Source organism: Punica granatum, chromosome 3, assembly GCF_007655135.1.
Source record: "Punica granatum isolate Tunisia-2019 chromosome 3, ASM765513v2, whole genome shotgun sequence".
Classification (NCBI taxonomy): domain Eukaryota; kingdom Viridiplantae; phylum Streptophyta; class Magnoliopsida; order Myrtales; family Lythraceae; genus Punica; species Punica granatum.
Genome location: NC_045129.1, coordinates 3,132,056 through 3,158,021, shown reverse-complemented (window position 1 = coordinate 3,158,021; position 25,966 = coordinate 3,132,056). Strand labels below are relative to the sequence as shown.

General features: G+C 36.9%; 2 protein-coding genes across 2 annotated transcripts; one reads left to right on the top strand and one right to left on the bottom strand.

Moving 5' to 3' along the window:
- Window positions 1-3,026: 3,026 nt before the first annotated feature.
- On the bottom strand, window positions 3,027-5,058 carry LOC116200884 (UPF0481 protein At3g47200-like). The gene is made up of 2 exons (XM_031531838.1): window positions 4,619-5,058; window positions 3,027-4,498 (listed from the first exon to the last, which is right to left on the bottom strand). The coding sequence occupies exons 1-2, from the start codon at window positions 4,853-4,855 to the stop codon at window positions 3,428-3,430; spliced, it is 1,308 nt and encodes a 435-aa protein (XP_031387698.1). The 5' UTR covers window positions 4,856-5,058; the 3' UTR covers window positions 3,027-3,427.
- Window positions 5,059-20,355: 15,297 nt separating this feature from the next.
- On the top strand, window positions 20,356-25,962 carry LOC116202043 (beta-galactosidase-like). Its single transcript, XM_031533551.1, has 18 exons — window positions 20,356-20,977; window positions 21,285-21,380; window positions 21,494-21,606; window positions 21,745-21,811; window positions 21,928-22,020; window positions 22,139-22,282; window positions 22,707-22,795; window positions 22,958-23,063; window positions 23,143-23,227; window positions 23,325-23,443; window positions 23,529-23,693; window positions 23,801-23,976; window positions 24,091-24,194; window positions 24,318-24,427; window positions 24,543-24,653; window positions 24,738-25,054; window positions 25,149-25,270; window positions 25,467-25,962. The coding sequence occupies exons 1-17, from the start codon at window positions 20,789-20,791 to the stop codon at window positions 25,252-25,254; spliced, it is 2,190 nt and encodes a 729-aa protein (XP_031389411.1). The 5' UTR covers window positions 20,356-20,788; the 3' UTR covers window positions 25,255-25,270; window positions 25,467-25,962.
- Window positions 25,963-25,966: the final 4 nt, after the last annotated feature.

Here is a 25,966-nt window from a genome sequence, read left to right as displayed (position 1 = left end):
GATTCCTGACTCCTGTGATGGAGTAATCCTCTTATCCATTATAAGATCATTTATAATGTACAAAAGAACTAATCCATCACAAGAATCAAGGATCGCATTATGCATCCGATCTCGAGCTTGCACGTGACACTCATAAAAGGACTCGAGAGAAAACAACTGATGTTCCTATGATATGGCTGCAGACTGCTTGCATATTCCTTGACGTTCCAATCAATGGGCAAATGGGAAATCTACATGAACACTATGTTCCATAAGGCGATTCAAATCGAGATCTTCTACTGGAAAGAATTATGGGTAAATGTCACTCATTTACCACTATGGAAGGGTAAAAGACCATCAAAATTGATATAAGGGAAATTTGTGGGACCACTGTAGGATCATTTTTCGACTCACAACAATTCTGGTAGCCTCCTTCCCCTCCATATTGGAAGAGCGGCACATCGAATATTTGCTCTTTTAATGGTAAAGAGATTCGATTCACAAAAATGCCCATTAGGAATTTAAACCAACAATTCCGTGAGAATCTCTTCATCATGAACATAAACTAGGAGATCGGCTAAGATCCGGATTAATGCTAATCAACAAATCCCTATTTACTCCGTGTCAATTTCTACCCATTGTATTATGGGTACTGTGACCAAACCGAACATGACGGGAGGCATCAAGGCGCTTCGCCAACATACATATAATGAAGAAATCACAAGAAAGTATCACCCTAGATCTTCTTCTGATTAATCGGGATCCATCCATGAGTTTAATCCTCCTCTCACTGACAAATCAAGCCAAATATTTTGTTGTCTTGGTAATCTATGTGTTGTGGAAGAAACGCAGAACTGCAGGGTATCTGCAACAATTATACGTAGTTTATAGGCCAAGCCTTAGCACTTGGAACTCGAAAATAATGATGAATAACGAGCAAGTTTTGGCTGAAAATAACCCGTAAGAACAGTTGTTCCTATAAATGTTTGTTTAACTTTGTTTACTCTGGGTAGTTTCCATTTTTCAGCCTCTAAATTGTTCTAAGAACCGTTCAACAACATTTTAAATTAGTAATAAAGCACATCAAGTAACTGTTTGGTTTACTTCTTCGGGCAATTCAGTCTCTCTTGTTACCCTCTTTTTCTCGAATTCACAACGTAGCACGAAATTAATTATAGTCATATTATTAATTTACGCATTGCTAGTGTTGGAGAAATCGGTTCAATCGATCAACGAAATAGAGAGAAAAGGAAAAGAGAAGATCGATACACGAAGTTTATGAAGTAAAACCCTCTCAATCGATGTGATCAAGAGAGAAACATCCACGGACAAAGGAGGTTTCGGTTTTTACTATGAGCAAACGATAAAAAAGTACAAAAAGTGGAGAATTTGAACGAAATGATTAAACCCTAACCTCGGATACAATGCTCCTTATCTCACAAACTCTCCCCAATAGGTCTTAGCTGTGTTATAGAGCAATTAGGGTTAAAAACATGTGCTTTAGGTCGGCTTAAAGTTGCTAAAACCAGAGAAAACAACTCGGTTCGTAAAACAGGGCTCAGGTCCAACTGTACGGAACCATATGGCCTTGTATGGAACTGTACGGGCATGTACGGAATAATGACTAAGTAAACCATTAGTTTGACAAGTTCGGGAAGATAGTTTAGTTAAGATTCTTTAAGCCACGAGGCCGATTGTATAAAATATACAATTGGAGTTATTTCTTTCTTTTGTTGTTGTGTTTGCTGTGTTGGCAATCAAATGAGAATCTCTTTTATTTCTTAGTTTGTATAAATTTCGAGTTAGGATCTGGTTGAATGTTAACGGTTCAATATGCTAAGTCCTGATGTTAGTTTTTTTCTCTTTATATTAATTGGGGTTTGTGTACCGTAAATAAGTTCATAGGAGGTCAAGGAAGTTCTTGTTTTCATTGTTTCACATTACTGGACAAGGAGAGAGAATAGTGATGATAGATTTGAAACAAATTATTAACGTTATGATATCTCTTAAAAAAACAGACGTTGGGATAAAATTAAGACAACATGTAAACTTTGGAATATAAGGTGCAATTTTTCCTTCTATTATTATTATTATTATTATTATTTGCATTTTTCATTTCAATTCTGTCCCCAAATTACATCCAAAATGAAAAGTTATTTGGTGGGGACGAGTTACTTACAGCTAAAACCTTTGGATTTAACCGGTAAACCTAGCTCGTTGGAAATTTTTCTTATTTTCGATAAGGTTACGAATGTCATCAGCCCTATTATGTAATTCAGTTCAAGCATCAGTTTGCCCTAGCCCATGATTTTGTAGGGATCTGACCCACGAAAAATTAACAATGAAAGAATTATTATAATAACTAAAAAGAAGTTTGCACCAACGTGATTCGGGACTGTGGTGTGCCATCCGTAGGTCCCCGAACAAAGGAGGCTCAACGGTAATTTCTTACCGAGCGAAGCATGTTATAATGCACAAGAGATTAACGCGCAATAGATTAATGCACAAGAGATTTGCCTTATTTTCTGACAAGTCACAAATAATCCTATCAGGGTTTTTTAAGGTACTGAAAATCTAGTGGCAAAGAAAAGAGAAAATCTTTGGAAATGCAGGGGTAATAACGCGTCAGTCCGCGATCGCAAGGAGCTGACTGCAGTTAACAGTTGCCGGAAGCAACCGATGATTGCAGTCAAACTTGGATGACCCATGGTCATTCATCCCAGTAGCCATCGACAGCGTCTACGGAACTAATCGCGATCTAAGTCCCGGGTGAATCTACTCAGGTTCGCAACCACAGTCTCAGTCTGGATGACTGCGGCCACACTCGATTCTGCCGAGTTCATATATATCCTTCTCGGGCCTATCTTCTGACCTTATTTGTCAAGCCTTTCATTTCAATGTGCTTTAACTAATCTAAATTCAAGCGGGCTCAACCCACAAAAGGTTAAAACTCTCTCATTAAGAAATCTTATTCAAGAGAAAGAGGCATCGAGTCAACCGAATCAATCAACATTAGTTCCGACTGTGATCTTTATTAAGGGGAAAATATCATCTCTCGAGTCTCCACATCCTATTCGCACAGTTGCTGTGACATTTACTGGATATAAAGCTATATGTGTGTTTTGCTTTGTAGACTAGCTTGGACCTTCCTACAGTCCGACGACTCATATTAATTAACTATAAACTCAGAGAGATTGCAGGATTGATCAACTCTTGACACAGAGCCCTAGTGCGCAATAACGCACCCGATCCTATAGGCAGTGAGCTAGGTAACCCAGTTTTGTACATGATAGTGGTTGTAATCGCATTCGTGGTCCTTAATTTTGTACAACCTTTGAAGAGAGCTTGAGTATTTCTATTGAGTCCACTCACTGAACAATGAAAAATATGGGATATATTGAAAGGAATAGTTATGATCTGGGTCAGACTCAGTACATGTTCGAGAAACTCACGAATTATGTCCACGCCGAAACAGTTTCCGAGCATCACCTGCGTATGTATCTACCAAAGAGCAAGCTGTTTGAACGATAGTCAGGATCAATAATATTACTGCTGCCACCACAGAGATCCCCGACCAGGGGTTGCTAAAGTATTCCCGCCCCAAAATCATTTTGTGTCGGTGCCAGGCCGCCTTCCACTGGTGCCACCGGGTTCGGCTGTATGCGTTCAAGTTCTCACATAGTTTTGAATAATAGAACTGGCTCGATTCTCTCAGCGTCTCCTTGAAAAGGGTATTGAAGAGAGTAGCTAAATCATCATCTGAACCGAGTTGGTTTTCGAGAATCCCTGATTGAATGAGGATTTGTACATCGCGTTGAGTGTTAATGAGGCTGTCCATGAGAACGATGTAGCTGCTTATGTACTTGTCGTCGTGGTGGCACTGTTCGTATGCAATCATGTTCCTGTAGTACGGCTCGCTCCACTCGTGTACGACGAAGTGTGGCATCTGCAGCACCCCGTCTCGGAAAATTATGTCGAGGACGGAGCAAATGCCTTCTCCACGCTTAAATCTTACTCCTGCTTCCATCAACTCTGTAGCACTTCGGGTCGTCTCGAACTTTGCAATGCCACGGGATTTTGTCACGCCACGTGCAAAGGACGGGAGCTGGAGGGCCCGCACATAGTCCACCAGGTGCCTCACTTGGATCCTCGTATTGACCAACTCATGCGCACGGAGGATGTCCTTGAAGTACTCAAATGTGAGCTTGAAGAAGGTGACCGGAGATTTCATTAGGGCATTGTCGAACAATTTCTCGAGGATGAAGAAAGGAAGTTGGTTCTCGAGAAGAAGCAGGTCATGGAACACTCCGTCACTCATCCACTGCTTATCGAAGATTGCATCGTGCTCATCCCTCAACTCTTTGAAGTGGTTCCGTATAAAAAGCTCGACTATGAAGGCAGCATCGACCAATATCATCTCCACGAATTCGTTGGAGCTAAGGGTGATAATCTCTTGGTAGCATTCACGGATTTGTTCTTCGGACTCCTTCACCATCCGTGTGCAACTCAACAGGTCAGCCTAGTGATGAAGAACCAATCATCAGAGATTTTAGGAGGACATATTTATGAGGCAAACTTTACTCCACTTTCGATCAAGAAAGCATATTCATGCAATATCACAGCATGTTGCACGATGTACCTTGATTCGGGTGAGGAAACTCTTGAGATATCTCAACTTGATCTCTTCCGCCGAATGGAGTCGCTTGTTGTTCCTGTGGAAAGGGCCGATCGAGATGATATGAGGGGTGTAGGCTTCTTCTTTCGCTCGGAGATATTTCTCAGGGACCCTGTAGATGCAGCTCTCTGATGAGACGGTTGGCAAGTTATCCATCTTGGACGTAATTGTGATCGAGATTTCCTTGATTGTCTGGCTCATTGTGGAGGAAGACAACCTCCTCTTCAATTTCGTTTGGGATGAGAATGGTATAGAAGGTAAAACGTCAGTATGAATCTAACCGAACATAGATTGATCAAAGGAGTGGATATTAATCTGCATTTCAGCTTTCAGCAACTGCGTCGATCAGACCGAAAAAGGAGCAGTCTGGTTAAGGTCTTTCAGTTCTGGCATTGAAGGCCATATGTATTAGCAGATCTAATAACAAATAAACTAAATCTAATATGACTAGCTCTTCTTCCAGAATGAGGCATTTCTCTTTATGCTTTATTGCTTTGCTACTTCGTCAAGAATCTGATGTTCTTTCTTTTTGCTTTAATCAGCTTGCTAGCGAATGATGATATTTGTTCCAAAGTGAAAAGATCACTAGTAGACAGAAAAAAAAAAAAGAAAGAAGATTGTTCATGTTGATGTCGGCAATGACATGTTGTCGACATCGATCCTAGATATGAACATGGCCCTAACTCAACAAATGACCCATCATATAAAAACGTTGGCAATTTCTTGGGTGAACCCACGGATTTGTGCAAATGGATAGGACGTGCATATGCTTCGCGAATAAGTTCGCAAGGTTATGCCTTTTTGTAATTTCTCTTGCACGCGTAACCACTTTGACGAGGCAACCCCACATGAATCTATGCTTGTGCACTGCGAGGACTTAGCTGAATTGATGGGCTTGTTACGGTAACATATTTCACGGGCACGGAGAGGATACACATTGTGGCTGTGAAGAGAGTGAGAATTTGTGTCTTTGCAAGTCTCGTATGTTGATTCGGTAGATGTCTCCCTGTGATCAGCCGCACTACAGTAATAAAGGAATCGACCAAGTAAGAACTACACAGTTCGATGTGAGCTGATATATTCTTAAACCGCGTCCTAAGCATTGAAAGAAGATAGCAAGATATATATTGCTTTTGTTGGACAAGGACCAGACCAAATCGAAAAAAAGCTAACAGTTCTGGTTCTTGAAAAGCCTGATATTAAGCTATTCACAACCAGAAAGGAGGTGTAGTGAAGTCAGTATTGCATAGCATATACATAGATTATGAATAACAACTAGGATCTCCTTTCCAATCGTCTAAGCTCGTGCGGAGTGAGTGGAACTTCTTCCACGGTTTTTCGTTCTTTGGCATCAACCGGAGCAGCAGATCTTGTCTTGCGTCCTTCTTCTTTGGCCGACCGAAACATATAGGCTGTCTCAAGTATGATAAAGTACAGTCATCACAAACCAATTCGAAACGGCTTGCGCTAACACAACCGGTGCTTCCACTTAAACGTATACATATAAAAGTGGAAAATGAAACTCCGCAAGGGAACTACCGAATTTTAGGAAAGGAACTCCAGAAATGAACCAAAACAATCAGCACGAGTAACTGTATCCCATGATTTCCTATTTATCCCTCCTAATCGAACTTCTGGAAGCGATCGATGAGAGAATTGGATAGTAAAGCACGAACAGTTGTGCCTCTAAATCTTGTGTTTAACTTTCTTCGCTCTGGGCAATTTTCAGCCTCTAAAATTGTCCAGAAGAGCCGTTCAAAAAACATTTTGAATTAGTAAAGCACATCAAGAAATTATTTGGTCTTTATTCTTCGAGCAAATCACAGTCTTTCTTTTCGTTTCCCTTCTTTCTCAAATTCCCGTCGCACGAAGGTACTCTAATCATATTATTTATTTACGAGTTGCTTGTTATATATCAACACTGAAGTGAAAATTCTTTCGTTGGCTCAACGTTATGATAATGCCTAGCTTGACTTTGATCGATCAAGCTTGCAGTGTGACTTTTTATTTACGTATGTTCGGTGTGGTATACATACTCTAATCTACAATAAAGTACATCAGGCGACATTTTGAAAAAGCTGCTAAAAACAATAAAACAAAACCGACTTCTTTTTCTTTAACAATAAAATGAGTGTCATCTTCCAATTCAAACTCCGGGTTTGGTCTTTGCCGCCATCCTGACCTGCAAGGACTATAAGGGTATATGTACCGTCCGACGATCAAGTCAATATTGGGATACACGCAAGATATCCTAACAACAGACTTGATCACCGGACTGATTCCCCTTCGGGTCAGCCCATTATTGTAGATCAGGATGGCAAAGAACAAACCAGATTTTGAATACGAATGGTATCTTTATGGTGTTCGACATCACTTCCTAGCTAGTCTTTTTATCATCACTTGCAAGCTCATGATCATTGGTGCGCAAAGGGATTAGCACGTATGACATAGCCATTAGCAAGATTGCGGTTTCCCTCACTCTGTGAGAGACCTCCTGATGAATATTGAGCTGCTTGCTCTTATCGGGAAATCTTCCAAACCCATCAGCTTTGTGCAGCGGAGGTGTGATCTTTTCCCCTTTCTCTTACTCAGTCCGGTCTTTGTTACCGGAGCATCAATCAGATTATTAGTGCCCTTTGCGAGTGCTAGAGCTGCCACCATGGTATCGCCTTCCTTCGCCCAACTACACAAGTTTCACAAAGTGACTCCCACACCTTTGAATAAGGTATCATATTTTATATATATATATATATACACACACACATATACATGGAAGTTTTAGATTAGAGTAATAAGACCTTAATTATACGTTTCTTTCCACGCACAGTTGTATAAGCTATTCGATATTAAAGTCATCTCAATTCAATTCACTAGAAGGATGGATAATGAGTACTTGCTGTTACTTACCAGTGGCACGTGAAATTTAGGATCCGTTTACTTCACTTAGTTAATGAAATAATTATCCAGGAAAAATATTAGTTTCTATAGTTTTTTTTTTCTTTTTAATATGGAAACTGATTCCTTTCATATAGGAAGTGCTCTTTATAACTTCTGCTAATTGGTTTTCCAACATTGGTAAATTCATATGAGGCTGAGATGTCCCGGTTGAGATATGTCTAAGACTCTCTACCGAAAAAAAAAAAGAAAAAAAAATAGAAAAGAAAGAAGAATGATGTGCCTAAACCTCTTTCTTTTTCACGTATAATGCCCTCCTTTTTACTTGATAACAGTTAGGTCTCAGATCGAGTGATCCATTCGCTAGACCAACTTGCCAATTTGTGATAGGTTTTTTATACACACCGTAACAAATATAGAAAACTTAGAAGTATAAGGAAAAGAAAAATTAAAATACATTATTAATAATATAACTTTATTACATTATGTAAAATATAATTTATATTTTAGAAATGGGGCGTTTTAGAGTGGCACACCGGTTATTTTAGGAATCAAAAGGTTTCAGATTCGGTTCTTATTAATGGGATTTATTGTGCCCCTTATTAGATTATTATTCTTTTACATTGGACTCATGAGACTTATTTATAACCGAATAGGAAAAAGCAAAATTACTTTTGGAGTTTGAGCTTCTCAAACCTTCAATTTGCAGCAGGTTGCATGGAAGCGTTTTGTTTTCACCAATGCAATCCAATTTGGGCCTGTCTCCAACAGAGTGGGCCTAGCCCAACCATTTGGGCCTCGACGTCCATTTCCAAAATAAACGAAATTATCAAAATTAATTGCTCACGCTTCATGTTTGAATAATCGCACGCGCACATCTTGTATTTATGAAAGCATTTCCGCCTCATGATATGTGTAAATGCACTCAGGTTGAACTTGACCGATATGATACATTACGCGGGTTCACTTGAGCTTTTACCCTGCGACAGTCCGTTGAATAAAGTTAGTTTCAACCAACTTATATCTTGCATTGGCACCGTTTAAATTATCAACAAAAATGTAATGCTTTCATCCTTAAGCAACCATTACACCGCGAAAAGGTTTTGGACTAATAAGCTGGCAAAATTGTTGCAATAGCAAATTAAATATATATTGTCAAATTGATATTTATGTACGACTCCGTACATATTTTATTATTGCCATGCAACAAGCAAATTACGTGTGAAACTAGTTCAATATGTTAACAAAACAAATTGACCATTTGTGATAAGGAAACATAATTTAATGGATGATGGCTGACCTGGAATTGATTTGAAATGTCCGGCCCGATATTCATATCAAATTCTTTCTTATCCTATCCTTAAAATTCGTTAAGATAAACACTCGGAACTCCAAAAGCAACATCCCCCATGATTTTTATTCAACATTTGCTGCTTTCTTATCCCTTTCGACACGCTGAACAGTTGGGTTTTTGTGCAATGTTTCCTCGTCCCACAATATACAGTAAATTTTTCCTTTTCTTTTAAAGGAAAAAAGGGGGAAGGGGGGTGGGGCATGGGGGGAGATTCTACTCTCAAAGCTATCACTAAGATTGGATAATATTTTGGATTTTATTGCTATACGTTCCATTTCACTCCTCCCCCAGCATGGGTCGCGCTACACTCGGCCAACTGATACTCAAATACGATGATATCTTGATCTTGGTCGTGATATTTTCTGGTCGAATTTTTAAGAACTCATTTTTTTTTAGATGATTGAAGATTTTCGTGCAAGTTTTTATCAATTCAATGGAGTCAATTTTAAGATTACGAATATTTTCTCTTTATTTCAACCAAAAAACTTTTATTTTTTATTTTTAATTGGAAGAGGAGAAACGAAAAGCCTCCAATCAATGCAATGACTTGGATAAGAAGGAACCAGAGGCAGAGCTGCCAAATGTTAGTCTGTCACTCAGTCAGTCACCCAGCTATGATTTGAGGATGTTATCCTTGGCCTTCCCGCAACAGTACTACGTGGATCTGTTTGGCTAACCAGTGATTAACAATATGATTGTGACACTAATTATATGATAGTAATTAGCTATTAATTACCAAACTAATTAGGCAAATGATAATGTATGGGTAGTTGTGTTCCACACTTGCTTCTTGATTTTCCTCCTTAACTTTGTCTCTCATCAATCAATCGTGAATTCAAAACAATACTGTAAACTTTCACTGATATGAATTCGTGTCGTGAGAAATATATGAAAAGTTTAAATCCTAAGAAACAAATAAGACTCTAGATCTCACTATTCATTCTTACTCCTTCATGTGCCCCTAAAAATCACTAGCAAAACCAATATGTTGCGATCATGATGAATACAATAGAGATATACACCACTTATCGAAATAATAATAATAATAATAATAATAAGTATAAGTATAATAGAGTCATGGATTAACTTTTACTTATATCTCTCAAAATGTCGATGATCTGCTTGTATCTGTAGCTTTCTCTTATCACAGAAATGGTGCGGAAGCCAGGCTTTAGCATTGAACGGGAAGCGAGAGCAGCTCACTCGTCGACTCGAAAGCCACACCAAACAAGTTCAAACTATGTTTGGAAGCAACAAAAGCTCATAAATCACAAGAGTTGAGGTTGAATCAATTAGTGCCCGTCTCTTTTTGGTGGGTGTGTGACAGATTTCAACTCGATCTCTCATTCCTCGTAAAAGCCGATCTGTTATGGTCCCAACCGACCAAACAAATACTTAAACATTGTACTAGCTACGCACTTGTTTTGACCCACCTTCTACTACAAGGCAAAATAATTGTAAATCATCACAATAAAATATTTTGATATTGAAAAAAATCAGATAGGAGTAGGAAATTTGTCAATGAAACAGAGCATAACGTAGATTTGTGCTTGGACTTCTTTGATAGAGAGGTGTTGCAATAAATAGTGGTGGTTGAACAAATGGCTAAATTCAATTCACGAGCTGTTGTGATATGATATGCGTCAACAGAAGCAGTTCAGCCCCGTAACTAATCCAGTTAAAATAGAAATTGATTGGATTAGACCTCTAAATGGTGGATTACGTTTAAATTACATCAATATATATATGCTTTAAAACAATATCAAGATATATTAAGAAATAAGAGGAACTTTAAAAGACTCGATTACCAAACTCGATGGTGATGGTACTGCTACTCTAGTCGAATACAGCTTTCGTCATAAGATTCTTTTCCTCTATTAGGTCATCAATTTTCGGTGTTGGAAAGACGTATATGTTTTATTATAGTGATTGCAAATTATCACGGGAATTCGTTTCAGTACAATGAAATCGATTAATAAAATTTATTTTTTAAGTATCTTGAACAACCCTCCTGGACAATATTATAAACCTTAAAGTAATGAACTCACTTTGGAAGAAATTATTGGAATAGCAATTTGGTGCAATTATTGAGCAATAATGAAAATAAAATGATGTTGAAAAAAAGAAGGAAGAAACGTACGAGAGATTCACAAGATAAAGGAGCCTATCACATTATCCACAGCAGAGAGGGTAGCCGGCCAAGCCAACTTAAATTAGCATAGGACGGCCATCATCGTAAGCCATTGGCTATATCTCAATTAGTCAATTCATCAAGATGTTCCTTGGAAACTAGAACATGACCCTTTTGATATGACAATTTCCGAATTTACCGATCTTCATTATTTCGAGGAGACAAATTTAAATTTCTCTTTTTTCTATAAAAAAAAAATATGACTTGATAAATTCAATTCACAAACAAGAATGCGTGTCATTACAGTACATCTCATTCTCAATACATGAGATTTATTTATACTCAAATATGTTTGCACCGTGGTAAAATGAGAAATTATTAAACTAAATATATTTGTTGAAATATTCGTTGATCTCACCAAGAAATATATATATTTGTTGAGACTTTGTTATTGGTTTCTCATTTGAAAAGAGCTATCGTCAAAATTAGGTTTTTACGTCTTCACACATTTTTGCGAACACGATCCTCCTCATCCACTTGACAAAAATTGAAAATGACTTATGGGTCCCCACATTGTACATCTGCTTGGGTTGGATATAAAATTAAGACACGAAAGTCCATGGGGAACTTCTTGCTTTTTTGTTTTTTATAATGGCAAAACATAGAAACGAAGCGTCATGACTTTATGATATCACTTTGTTAATTGAATGGTTAGGAAGAAACATTTTAAAGAATATAAATGTGTGGACAATATTAATGAAACTATGAAGTATGACACAGTTGGTAAATTGGGTTAAGATTGATGAATTTTATCTATGCATGATTTGATTTCAAAGTGCACTGGAGATCAGACACAGTAATGGGTTTAAGGGCACCTCGTGGTTTGTCCCAAAAAAAAATGTATAATGATCGATGCGCCAGCTTATTAATGATTAATTATTAATTAATTAAAATCTTCTCCTATAATTAATTAGAGTCTTCTCCAATGTAGATATTCAAAACATAAATATATTCGAACACAGATAGTATTCTTCAAGTTTTATGTATCGATATTTTTGGTAAAATTAAAAATTTTCTAGATGAACGCACCCGTGTTACGCACAGGCAACAAAAAAAGAAGAGAAGATGATAGAAAAATTGAATAATATGAATAGGGTTCTGTATTGAACACGAAATTTACTACTCCCACGTTAAATACTTGAAAGCAAGCAAAAACCGTAGTCGAAACGGTTTGTGATAGCTTACCAATAAAAGTTATCATCGGTAATTATCGACGACAGGGACGAAGCTACATGTTCCTTTAGGGGGTCAGTTGGACTTTGCAAAAAATTAATGAATTGAGAGTATTAAGATTTTGGAATTATGAGTTTTGCCCCATAAAAAATACTAAAATATAATCCAAGCTACGCAGAGAATTAAAAATAATTTCATATTGAAAATCATAGACACTTAGGTAAAATGTTGCATAAATTCTTTTTCATTACTCGTGCTGCGTAGGAATTTTTATGCTCCACTTTTGTTGCAAATAATACAAAACATTATGAAAAATAAGTAAAAGTGATTTTTAAAGGTGTGTTTAAGTATGAGAGAGACGGGAGAGAAAAATTTGAGGTGAGAAAAATGTGAAAGAGACATGGATGAGAGAATTATGGGAAGCGGAAGAAAAATGAAAAAGAATATTTTGTACAATGATTAAAATGTCAAAAATCAGTTTCTTTCTAATTGTGTGGTTATTTTTTAAATGGGTGATCGAGTAATTTCATCATATTTATTTTTTGTATTTTCATGAGTGACAACTACAAAATACAACTCTCCCTTAAATAAATAGTATAGAATATCAATATTTTTTGGTAAAATTAATAATATTCTCAATTTATTGGATATAACTGATCGCGTCAGTTGATTTAATCATGAACAAATTAATATATAAAAAAAATGAATCCTTAAATCAAATTGCATGGCTGGCCGCTTGTTGGTCTGGATGAATTGACCCACGTACATTATTTGCGAGGAATTATTATATTATTAAATCCAAATGTTCCCTTTCTTTTCTTTTCGTTTCTTTCTTTTTTCTCGTTATTAAACCGTAAAATTCCAGCATCCAAAAAACATAAATAAATAAATAAATAAACAACATACAAGTAGAGAAGGGGTTTAAGTCCAAATAATTGGGCTTGGGCCCCTCCATTGCTTATTTAATTGAACTTCTTGGGGTCCACAAAGCTTGGATAATTGGATAAAATGGATCAGTAAGATCAAGATGGAGCCTTATACACAGCACAAAAGCCGTAGCGTGCTCATCCACCAAAATATATGATCAGAAACTATTTTATTTTCCCTTTCTTCAATAAGGGAAAATTTACGCATCGCATTCTTTATCTATCTTCTTTCCCTTTTTTACTAAACTCATATGTCTTATTTTTATAATCGGATCGACAATGAATTATCCATCAGGTCCAATTCAGGCTTGCGGTTTCTCGTTTGAAAATTGATTTCTTGGGTGCTGCAAGGGGACAACGCAAGGAAGAATACTGTCAATATAGCATCAAATAATAGAAATAGTATATCTACAGACGACTTTTTATGTCAACGTATAGATAATGACGTGAATATATGCAGACTTTGGCAGAAAATATCGATCATATGTGTACATCACAATTCGCGATGAAAATAGCTACGAGAAATGACGCGGTGTTATCATTTATGAATTACTACACATGGTTGATGTTGTATGGAAGCAACAGACAATCTTACTAGGAGCTGCAAATTTTGAAAAAAAAAAAGTGATGTGTGATGGCCAATAAACATAATTAATTAAAATCATAATCAAAGAGGAACAAAGTGATGGATTTGCCATAAAGCTTTGCTGTTGGTGCCAAAAGTTAATTATTATACGTTAGGAGAGCTTTATTATCTTGGCAATGCCATCAAGCTTAGCTTTATTTGGATAAATTTCAATATCCCGCATATCACATCAATTAGATATTTGTCCAGCAACATTTAAAAAAAATGAATGTGCTCCACTATTTAATTGGGTCCTTAAATTTTGCTTCAGTGTTCTATTTAAACTCATTTAATTGGTTCAATTAGCCAGAGGGGAAATTTTACCCAAAAATGAAAAAGCCAAAGGAAGATTGAATCTTTCCCGATTATGATATACCTCCTCATAAAATAAAAAAGGGAATGTGGAGCAGCGTCGTTTTTTCTTGTACGTGGACATGGAGGTTAAACTTAAAGCCTATAAAGTAGGATTCTTTCCGAGAGGAACATTGCCTTACGGTGCAAAAATCTAACTTGAAATTCAGGTGATCCGTGACCTTTTCTTTTTTCTTTTTTTCTTTTTTTCTTTTTTTTTCTCTTCTCTTATTTGGATTTTGGGTTTTGTCAATAGAAAATTCAAGACTAAAAGAGTTTTATCCCGTATTAGACCGACCTGATTCAAACATTGTTTAGTACTCTTGTAGAGGGCTCATGGATATCAGGTGGTGCAAACTGGAAGAAAAAAAGAAAAAATAAAATAAATCCAAAACTTCTTGGTTTCGGACGAAAATATTTGCCGTTTTCCAGTGATTAAATCCATCTCTGACTAAAAGCTTGAAGTAGTAGGTGGTTAAGTTCAATTATCTTATATACTCATAACTTTTTTTATAAAAAAAATTCCACGTGGGATTCAAACTTTACAATCTCAACAAATAAGGAAAAAATGAGATTAGAACCTAAGTTTGTTCGTTTTCTACCAATGTAGATTGCTTCAAAGAGTTAGACGTTTATTCTCCTTAAATAAGACCGCGGGTTCCAATTTCGAGAATTAGAAAAATCCATATTGTGATAGTTTTACCCATTTATGAGCCGATTCGGCTCGAACTAGTCGGGCCAAATAGTTTCCGGATATATCAAGTTACATACCAAAAAAAAAAAGTTTGTTCATTTTCTTAATTTAGCTTAGCCTCTGACCTTTGAAGTTTAACCACAATCCCAATAAGCTCCCAATAATTTCAAGCTTAGCCCCCGGAAGGGGCCAAGGGGACGCAGAGCAATTGAGTTTAACGATCCGTACATTTTAGATGTTTATATCTATATAAATGTAATTATACTCCTATCGATATAAGTTAAAAGATAGGTAAAGTATATCTATCGATACTGTTCATTTGCAATAAGAATTAATCATGACAATTGTAGATCGTTTCACTATTCTACGAATCGGACAGTCAAATCAAATTCCTATGATCTCCTAAAAAAGAGAAGGAAAAAAATTTAGAAAGAAAGAAATTAAGATTGAGAACAACACCATGTAGTTAGTAAACAAAACAGTTAGAAGTGGCAGTGAAACTCGTCGACTCACAAACAATGGAGAGAAGGGAGAAGAATGAGCACACATATATGTGGCCGTTTGGCTAGCAGGATGCTGGCCGGATGTCGTACGTCCACGGGCAAAGGAGGTACTTGGTCTTCTTCACTATTAATTAACAAGAATACGTGAAGTGTGTGCAACCCATCAAGAAAAATTCATAACCCCTTGAATTACAGAGCTCTCTCAACTCTGTCAGTTCTCTAAAATATAAGAAAGACCTCCGAAAATACAAGGACTCAAATAGGATCAAGATACAAGAAGTCGATCGGGTCACTAACCCATATTCCGGGTGCTTCGCCCCCACGAAACCCTCCGCTTCCGCGCATCCGCATATCAGATTTTGCAAACTTTAATTAGTTCAGGTTTTATATTGAATCAAAAACATAAAATTCAAGACACACATACTAGAAACCATATAGCCTGTGACTATATATAGTATTGCTCTACCCCCCATAAACTTTTGTATAACATTTGTTGGAGTAATTCATGTTGTTGGTTTGGTTGGACACACACATATCATGCCATCACTAAATTATAATAATATAAATATAAATTAAGATAAATGAGATTATGAGACTGATAATCAAACCTTAACTAATAAAACCTTTTAATTGATGACTTTGATGACTAACTCCTTCGCTCTATATATATATAACTATGTGGTCCGACTACATGTCAAGAGAGCATGAGCCTTCTAACTGCCTTGACATCACACTCTGATCAACTTTTTTTCTTTTCAGGTTGAATTAAAGAACTTAATCGCCCAAATCATGCACGTCAATGGATCTCGTGTCGGTGATAACGATGGATCAATTGTACATGATCAGGAAAAAGAAAATCTAACAAGAAGAGGAGAGGAGCAACATACCATCACTTTTTAAAGTATGTCGCCTGTTTCGATTTGTTGGAAAGAGAGAATTGGCTTGATCAGTGTTTGAATAATTGTCTTTCTGATATCGAAACTTAGATGTCAATTAAGATGTTACCAATTAAGGAAGCTTCATCTTAAAGTTATTGGATTAATTATGCTTGTTTACTAAGATAAACGCTACTCTGAAAGGGAATGTATCTACTTGAGTTATTCGATATCAAAACATAAAAGCTTGCGTTTGGTTTTTGAGTTAGATTAGTGATTCAACTCAACTTAATTTTGTGCAATGATTACAAATGTTGATAAATATATTAATATATGAAATAAATAAATATATATGTATGAATATATAGATGTAAAAGTAGATGGTAAATTTATTATTAAAAACTAATTATAAAAAGGAGATAGGAAATTTATTATTAAAAAATTAATTATAAAAAATTATTATGAAAAATATGAGTGAGAAATTATTATTAAATGATAGAATAAGACAAAACAGTAATAACTATATTATTGAAGTTGGAGAAGAATAAAGTTGAATTGAATCGAGTAAAAATATGATTTGAAAAACAAACAATAGTGAACTTTTGAATATAGGCCCACTAGATATTGCTTGGATCTCTTTATGTGTTGACAATTCCTTATTTCTAGAGGATATAAATGTTCCGTTTGTTTTCAAGATCTGATTTTAAAATTTTAATTCTAACTTTAACTCTATTCACTACACAACAACAATCAACTCTTCAAAGTAAAAAATGTGAGCCTCATACATAAATTCACATACAACTCCATTATACTCAATTCAATTTTTAATATTAAATTTTCCTAACTATTCATTACTTTTTCACACTTTTTCTCATAATTCAAACCACAATTATTACAACCCAATTAAAATCAAAATCCAACTCCCAAACTAAACGCAGAAAGTCCATGGTATGATTGAAAGAGAAAAATCAAAGCAAATAAATATTAGCATCAGTGTTAAAGTCATTATAGGTGTGATGCAACTATGGTGAATTCAGTATTAAAATTAGTACGTACAGTTTCTACATATTCAAAGAACACATTTTCTCATTTTTTTTAAAAAAAATACATATATTGAATTTTTTTGTCATAGATAGGATTTTGATCTTGAATCCGACCGATCCCTCTCCAAACCGGTTCAAGTCGGTCATAAATTCTTTGGCAGACTGCGATCAACGGATCCCAACCCCTAATTACAAAGTTTTGAACTCAATATCTCTCATCAACGATCTCCTAATGTTTTATTTAAGACTTAATTTTCTTGCTTCAAGTTTAAGCCGGTCTATATATATATATATATAGAGAGAGAGAGAGAGAGAGAGAGAGAGTGGAAGAGTAAATATAAATGAATGGGTTTTCACTGCATAAGAACGAAAAATGTGGTGGACCGACCAATACGCTTAAAGTCAAAGATAAACTATTTTGTGTCTGGTAATTTTCTCCCTCATCCTCCCCATGCAATACGACAAAAGAGAATTGTCCCTCTTTTATAAGCTCATTCCAATTCTACATTTAATTCACTTGCACTCGGTGATTAATTATCATTAATTAAGAAAACTAATTAATTGTTTTTCTTTCTCCAAAAAAAAAAGAAAATAATTCCATTAATCTGCTGTTATATCTTCCATCAATATAATTACATTTATTTTATGTTCTTTTGGCTTTGCCAAAAGTTGGGATTTTTTTCTCCTAATTGTAGCTGGGACTCATTATTTTGGTGGTTCGGTTGTGCCAATCTCAGCTTGTAATAGGTACTGCCTATCCAAAAAAAAAAAGCTTGTAATAGGTGCTAATGCTACATCAATTATCTCCCATAGTTTTGGTAATGTTAATCCTATTTCTAGATCACGTAATTAATTTCTCATGATTCATGTCCCCATGATTTTCCCATTTTTGTTTTACATGATAGTATTTAATTTTGTTCTGAATGATTGTAATTATCTTCGCTAATTGTATGATAGTAAATATTCTATCATAATTTATGACTTAACATACATACATATATATATATATATATATATATATATATACAGGGAGCATATTAGATAATTAGCAGCGAATCCCAAAGCCCATTTAATTTGATTATTTTTCCATGACAAGTTGATTTTTTTTTAATGAAATAGTAGAAGGATACAGCCTGGGAAAGGGACAACGAAACAAAAGTAATTCCATTTCGTACGAGAGAACAACATGAGGAAGAAGAGCTATACTGCCGGCAAGCAATTAAAACATTAAAAGATACCAATACTGATTTGTTCAAACAATTTGATACTTGTTTTCCTTGAGAAAAATTTCGAATTCATGTCTTGTGAATACAGAAAATCCTTCATTGATATATGTAAAATTCTCACTTTGACCTATGAGTTCATCTGCAACTCAAAAATTTAAACTGAAATAAAACTAGAAAACAAATAATATTATAATACCATAATAAAATCTAAATCAGATATAATATACTATTTCCCAATATGATAAATTAATATCTCTAACAAATTTTATCCCCTAGGGGATCGATCCGGCTCGAACTGGATTACTTATGGTCCATTAGATTTCTGAATACCAAAGCATAGGCCCAAAAAAATTAAAAATTTAAAAGGTAGCAAAATTAATATTCACAAATTAATTAGAATTTTTGTCGTTTCCAGGAAACGGTGTAGGTTCCAGTTCTCTCGCAAACTGTTGGATCAATATATTGTTGTGAGTCTCGTATCATTTAACAGAATACATGCATGAAGGACAGTTTTTAAAAAGACCGAATAACTTTTAATTACTTGTTATTATTAAAAGTGAAGGTTCCATAAAATGCCCCTAACTCCCCATACGTATAATGCTTGCAACATTGAGCAACATGCCGTGCCCCATTACCATCAAATTTCTCCCCATTCTACTCCTTTTTCTTTCTTTTTTTCCTTTTTGGATGAGTTAGTCCACCTTTTTTTTTTTTCTTTTACTTTTACGGAAGGAGAATGAATGCTTGTTAATAGTTCATTTTCTATTAACACATAATATTTCAATAAAATTATAAGAACTGCGTAGCGCCTGCGCATAGCGCGGATACGTGCTCTATTATATGTTATGCAAGAAAGTTTAGGGGGATGTGGGATTCTTGTCATGACAGTGAAGACTCACTGGGAACACCTTATTTACAGCAGAAGATGATCAGACATGCCGAAAATGCCTTAAATGCTTTGCTTAAAATAAGGTCCTTCCCTCGGACATTTGTCAACTCAAAAAAGGGGAAGGTTTAATAATAAGTTCCGTGTCCCGGAGGCGTTGGCCTCATTAAAGGCCAACCCTATGGTCCCACGACCAAACAACCTCTTAAAATTAAATTCTTCATATGTAAAAAGGTTTTCACACCTGTTCTTTATTATGCAGATTTTTATAAGTTGTTAAATCATTTTTAATCGAATTACGTATTAACAAGTTTAGATTAAGATCAAATTATAGCGAGGATTTTCCCCTCCTACAGTTATATACACAATATATCACTTTTTTTTTATTCATGAACTCCATTAAATTATAAGTTCATTAACTTTTTTTTTATAATTTATAATTTCATCAATTTAACTTCCAGCCCAGTGGAGCTTGGCAATTATTTTATTTTATTTTTTTGCGGAAGCAAGTGTTACTTTTTGGCTTCTCTCTTTGTCACAAAATTGCATCTTCTATGCTTTTATGGGTGTATTATCTTTTACTCTGGGATTATATCTTATATAAATCACAATTATACCAGTTTCTTATTAATAAATTTTTTTATTAAATTAAAGAAAAATAAAACTTGCTATCCTACACAAAGATATACAATTTTTTTTAATAGACAAAATACAGTGAATAGTTTTATTAACATAATTTGTACATATTTATAGATTAGATCGCTTGACTTCTTTTGAGAAAATGAATATCAGAGCTGCTTAACATGTACAGATCGAAATCAGCAGTACATATACTTCAAGAGGCAACGGATTCTATGATGTGCCGTATATACATATTATAGCTGTATTCTGCAGAAGGCTCTGTTGGTACAGGTCTAGCACAAATCACTTGTGACTGCATGGTATTTACGATGTCCAACCGTCGAGATTAACTCGGTCGAGAGACATTGTTCTTTCAATTGAGCTTTTCCGAATAAATCATAATTCCTTAGGGAATGAATCCTCAGGGAAAAAGGGCCCACCCTCCTCTGATGCTCAATCTTCCAAGAATGTATATAAAGAAGATTTCTGCAATGCTGAGCTTCCCAAGTCGAGCAGAAACCAAAACATCTCCTCCCAACTGAAATTGCTCTCTTCCCTTTCATCTCAAAAGAATTGAAGAAAAAAAGGGAAAGAGAGAATTCTTTATTTCCAGAAAGAAACCGAATCTCAATACCAAAAGCTCTTCCAATTCCATTACACCTTCCCTCACCCTCCCTTCTCCACCATAACCATTACCATTAGATCTGAATATCTTATATAAGCATATCATTCTGAGGGAGGGACAGTCATCTCATCTCATTTCATCTCAGGATGGCTCCTTCGAAAGCTCAGCTGTGGAAGAGTAAAATGCTGATGACAACAGCGGGGCTGCTTTTGTTCCTGGGCTGGGTTGCTTCAGTTTCTTGTTCGGTGACTTATGATGGCAAAGCTCTTAGCGTCGACGGGAAGAGAAGGATTCTGATCTCGGGGTCCATTCACTACCCGAGAAGCACTCCGGAGGTAAACGCAGTTGTGGTATTGGAGTGCCATTACTGTAATAATCTCGTGCCAAGGGCCGAGCCACGACGACACCTCGTGTTTTCACCGGAAAGAAGTGATCCACGAGGAATAAAAGGAGAAATTTTGATTGGATAACTGGGCTTTTATTTGAAAATTTATCAGAAATTTTGTGAACTTATTTGTTCTTTCCGATCATTTTTTTCAACTCAGAGAATTGTTTTTGGATTATATTTTTTTATAAATATCTTTGATGGGTTTTTAATTTTTTTTTTTATTTGATATTTTGGGGTTTGGGGGATGGAAACAGATGTGGCCTGATCTTATAGAGAAGGCCAGGAATGGAGGGTTGGATGTCATCGAGACATACGTGTTTTGGAACGGTCATGAACCGTCTCCAGGAAAGGTACCTTATCTTTCTATTTTCATTAATTTCTTTCATTTTCACTTTTTTTTGGGGATTATTTATTTACATTAGTAATTTGATCAATCGGTTTTTATGTCGGGCATTTTTTGCAGTATTATTTCGAGGGTAGATATGATCTAGTCCGTTTCATTAAGCTGGTTCAACAAGCCGGCCTCTATGTTCATCTCCGAATTGGCCCTTACGTCTGTGCTGAATGGAACTTTGGGTAATTTTCGTCCGGATATCCTCGTTTATCTCGATCGGCTTATCAGAAACCAATGAACATAAGATGAAACATAGGGAAAGATGAAAAAAGGATTTATATGTTGTCCTGTCTCATGACATATGCTCTGTTCTGAAACAGAGGATTCCCCGTTTGGCTGAAATATGTTCCCGGGATCGAATTCCGGACGGACAATAAGCCGTTCGAGGTTTGCCATTTCTTTCCCTCTCTCGTCCAAATTTTCAACCACTGTTCAAATTCTACGCTTCCTTTTCCTCGCTCTAATTTTTCGGTCGTAATTTTCGGGTCACTTTACATCGGAAGGACGCGATGCAAAGTTTCACCTCGAAGATAGTCAGCATGATGAAGGCGGAGAATTTATTCGAGCCCCAGGGCGGTCCCATAATTCTGTCCCAGGTAACAATTTTCAGAGTTTTGAAGTAAACTTCGGTTGTTACTCAGCACATCTTATTATTTTATCCAAGACTTCCCCCGGAATTTATTCTTCCTTTTTCTGGGCGAAATATCTCAACAGATAGAGAACGAGTACGGACCAGTGGAGTGGAATCTCGGTGCACCGGGTAAGGCATACACGAAATGGGCTGCGAGCATGGCGGTTGGACTTGACACCGGGGTCCCATGGGTTATGTGCAAGCAAGACGATGCTCCTGATCCTGTCGTAAGCCTCTCTCTTGCATCTGTTTCTAAAATTTCGTTCTCAGCGGATCGAAGTAAAGCAGTAGTTATAAACTATTCGGGCTAAATACGTCCACGTTGCGTCTTGGGGTCTATTTTTCCCTAGTTGCTTGAGGTGTATACCAGCTAGGATGGTCCCTACTTTTGTCAGTGGGACTACATCAAGTCCATTTGGGTGGCCCTTAATTGCCATGGTTCATATCTCATCATGGATATACGATTTCTATCGATAGGAACAGATCAGGTCGTCAATATGTGATTATAGGAGTTGTTAATTCATGACTAAACCATGATCTTTTCCTTTTTTAAAATTATTTATTTATTTATTTTACTTTCAAATGTCTAAGATGAGCTTCTGCAAGTTATGTCAATATCTTTGACAATTTTTACCTGTCCATGAACAACAGATCAACGCCTGCAATGGCTTCTACTGCGAAAATTTCAAACCGAATGCGGACTATAAGCCAAAGATGTGGACTGAGGCCTGGACCGGCTGGTATGTACCCACTCCTAGTTTTTATCCTTTACTAAACATCATGATGGTTTCGTATTAAATTTATGTCTGTTCTATAGTGCCATCATCTGAAGACCACCACTTTTAACAAGATCATCTCGTTTTTTTCTCATTGGTGTTGGTTATTCTTGCTGTTGTTTTCAGGTACACCGACTTCGGTGGGTCCATTCCTTCCAGGCCAGTAGAAGACTTGGCATATTCGATCGTACGATTCATCCAAAATGGCGGCTCATTCGTGAATTACTATATGGTAATTAAACGATCCTTCTTTTTCAACCACGCATTGAGAAATTCTTAATAGCTTGATGGTTTTCTTGACCCTTTTGCAGTATCATGGCGGCACCAACTTCGGGACGACTGGTGGACTCTTCATTGCCACCAGCTACGACTATGATGCTCCCATCGATGAATATGGTACTAATTCTTGGAAGGAAAATTCACAGACTGAAAGTTCACTACAGTATATCACGTGACCAGTTAATAGTTATTAATCCATTTCATTCCATGGCAGGGTTAGTAAGGGAACCGAAGTGGGGGCATCTGAGAAATATGCATAAAGCCATTAAGCAGTGTGAATGGGCTTTAGTTTCTGCTGATCCAAAAGTTACATCCCTTGGAAGTAATCAAGAGGTACAAACAGCTAGCTTTACCATAAATTTTTCGCATGTTTATTAATTTTTCAAAAAAATAAATGAATCGAATAAATTTGTTCCAGGCTCATGTGTTCCAACCCAAATCTGGTTCGTGTGTGGCTTTCCTCGCAAACTATGATCCAACATACTCGGTTAAGGTCAATTTCGGGAATGGACAATACGACTTGCCCCGTTGGTCTGTCAGCATCCTTCCAGACTGTAAAACTGAGGTCTTCAACACCGCAAAGGTTAGGAGGATACCTCGAATTATGAGAGACTCCTTTAGAGGACAATTGAGAATTACCAGAGCTCCCTATGTGGTGAAAAATGTCTCACATTTCATTTCTTTATATAGGTCAATGCTCCAAGCTATCGGCCGAGGATGATTGCCGTAGACGGTTCTTTCTCTTGGCAGTCGTACCTTGAAGAAACAGCCTCTGCTTTTGCAGACGACACAACCACAATGGTGGGCCTGTACGAGCAATCAAATATTACCCGAGATTCTACAGACTATTTGTGGTACATGACAGAGTAAGTTTTGTGCCCTGAAGGAACTAATGAATGAACCTGCTCCTGGAAACATCGATATCTCAAAAAATGGGGAAGTACACAAACTGTTCTGATCGTTTATCTGGTTCCTCTCAGCATCACAATCAAACCTGGTGACCTGACGTCAGGGCAAGATCCTTTCCTCTCCGTTGCATCCGCGGGGCATGTCTTGCACGTTTTCATCAATGGTCAACTCGCAGGTACGTGGACTTCCTGTATGGAATGATCCAAGTCCACCATGTTCGGGTTAAAATTAATAATTTGTAACGAGTTAACAATTCCAAGTACTACTTTTATCTATAATTGCCTGATTCTTGTCTCAGGGACCTCATATGGGCACCTGAATATGCCAAAAGTAACATTCACCAGCAATGTGAAGCTGAGGGTTGGGATCAACAAGTTATCGTTGCTGAGTGTCACCGTTGGGCTTCCGGTCTGTGATAAAGACAAGAATAGCACTTCAATCTGTTTCAATTGGCTCCAATGTTTTTTTTCATTCTTTGGCCAGTATTGATCTTTTTCCTTTCTCCAAAATCAACTTGCTGCAGAATGTTGGCCTACACTTCGAAACGTGGAATACAGGTGTTCTTGGTCCCATCACCCTGAAAGGTCTCAGTTCCGGGACATGGGACTTGTCTAACTGGAAATGGTCTTACAAGGTCTTCATTTCTTCATTTACCTGAATTCCCAGATAATGTGCACTCTCCTAGATCAGGCCTAATGATTGTGTGCCTTTGGGACAGGTCGGGCTGAAAGGTGAAGCTCTGGATCTCCACACTGTAAGCGGGAGCTCATCTGTCGAATGGGTCAAGGGATCATTACTGGCTCAAAAACAACCCTTGACGTGGTACAAGACGACTTTCAATGCGCCAGCAGGAAATAGCCCATTAGCCTTGGACATGTGGAGCATGGGAAAGGGTCAAGTATGGATAAATGGGCAGAGCATCGGGCGTCACTGGCCAGCATACAATGCCCATGGCACTTGCAGGCCCTGCGATTATGCCGGGATTTTCAGTGAGAAGAAATGCCGGAGTAATTGTGGACAGCCCACTCAAAAATGGTGCGTTTAAGTTCAATCCATTTGAGCTCTTCTGCATCAAACACGTATTTTATTTTCAACACTTAACAGTCATGTAAATGTAAATTGATTCCAGGTACCATGTTCCTAAGTCGTGGCTAAACCCGATAGGGAACCTTCTGGTCATTTTTGAAGAATGGGGAGGTGATCCGACCAAGATTTCTTTGGTTCAAAGGCAGTGAGAGCTCGCAAGCCCGAGTATGGAATCTTAAACCCGATCCCATAGTACTCTTCCCATATTACACTTGATTCTCTTAATAACACACTTACTTGATATGATGATCAGTGCATACACATATACCATTACCAAAGCCTAAAAAGAAATCACTCAGGGCCAGATATTGCAGTACTAGTTTGTAATTCTCGAGTAATTTGACGTCAAGTTCTCTTGCAGAGTTGCTGTTTAAAGAAGCTATTCAGGACTTGCTGGAGGCTTCTGGGATCCGATATGCTAAGCAACTTCCATTGCTTCCTCTCCTCGTACATAACTGCTTGTCCACCAACAATTATACGCGTACTTCCAGATTGTTCGAGCTTCTAACATGCAGAGGAATCATGGCCACTTCTTGGACTTCAACAAAGGGCGAGTGTTGCATTCAAGACTGCACGCCGTTTGGGTGGAAGTTCGAAAGCAGGTGATGAAAAATAACTGCAGAAGAAGCTCTCGAATCTATTTGCTTGTGAGAAATAACTTATCTTAATACAGAGTGTGCCTGAATGAGTGTCATACAGTTAGCAATTCATTTTTTGAGGCTAAAAAGCCCTTTCGATTGTTTATATCTCAACCTTCCCTTTTGAGTCTCAGGGAAGTCCATATCATTGCTTTGTAACTGATACATTTGAAATGCAATAAAATACAAGCCCTTCGTACCAGTGGCTTTTCTATGTTATGTT

What these genes read in the sequence shown, in the direction of transcription:
- LOC116202043 (XM_031533551.1), top strand. Translation starts at nt 20,789, where the DNA reads ATGGCTCCTTCGAAAGCTCAGCTGTGGAAGAGTAAAATGCTGATGACA. An exon ending in ACGATGCTCCTGATCCTGTC is followed by an intron (nt 22,283 to 22,706) that starts GTAAGCCTCTCT and finishes CATGAACAACAG; the next exon opens with ATCAACGCCTGCAATGGCTT. An exon ending in CCCTTGGAAGTAATCAAGAG is followed by an intron (nt 23,444 to 23,528) that starts GTACAAACAGCT and finishes AATTTGTTCCAG; the next exon opens with GCTCATGTGTTCCAACCCAA.
- LOC116200884 (XM_031531838.1), bottom strand. Translation starts at nt 4,855, where the DNA reads ATGAGCCAGACAATCAAGGAAATCTCGATCACAATTACGTCCAAGATG. An exon ending in GTTTCCTCACCCGAATCAAG is followed by an intron (nt 4,499 to 4,618) that starts GTACATCGTGCA and finishes CTTCATCACTAG; the next exon opens with GCTGACCTGTTGAGTTGCAC.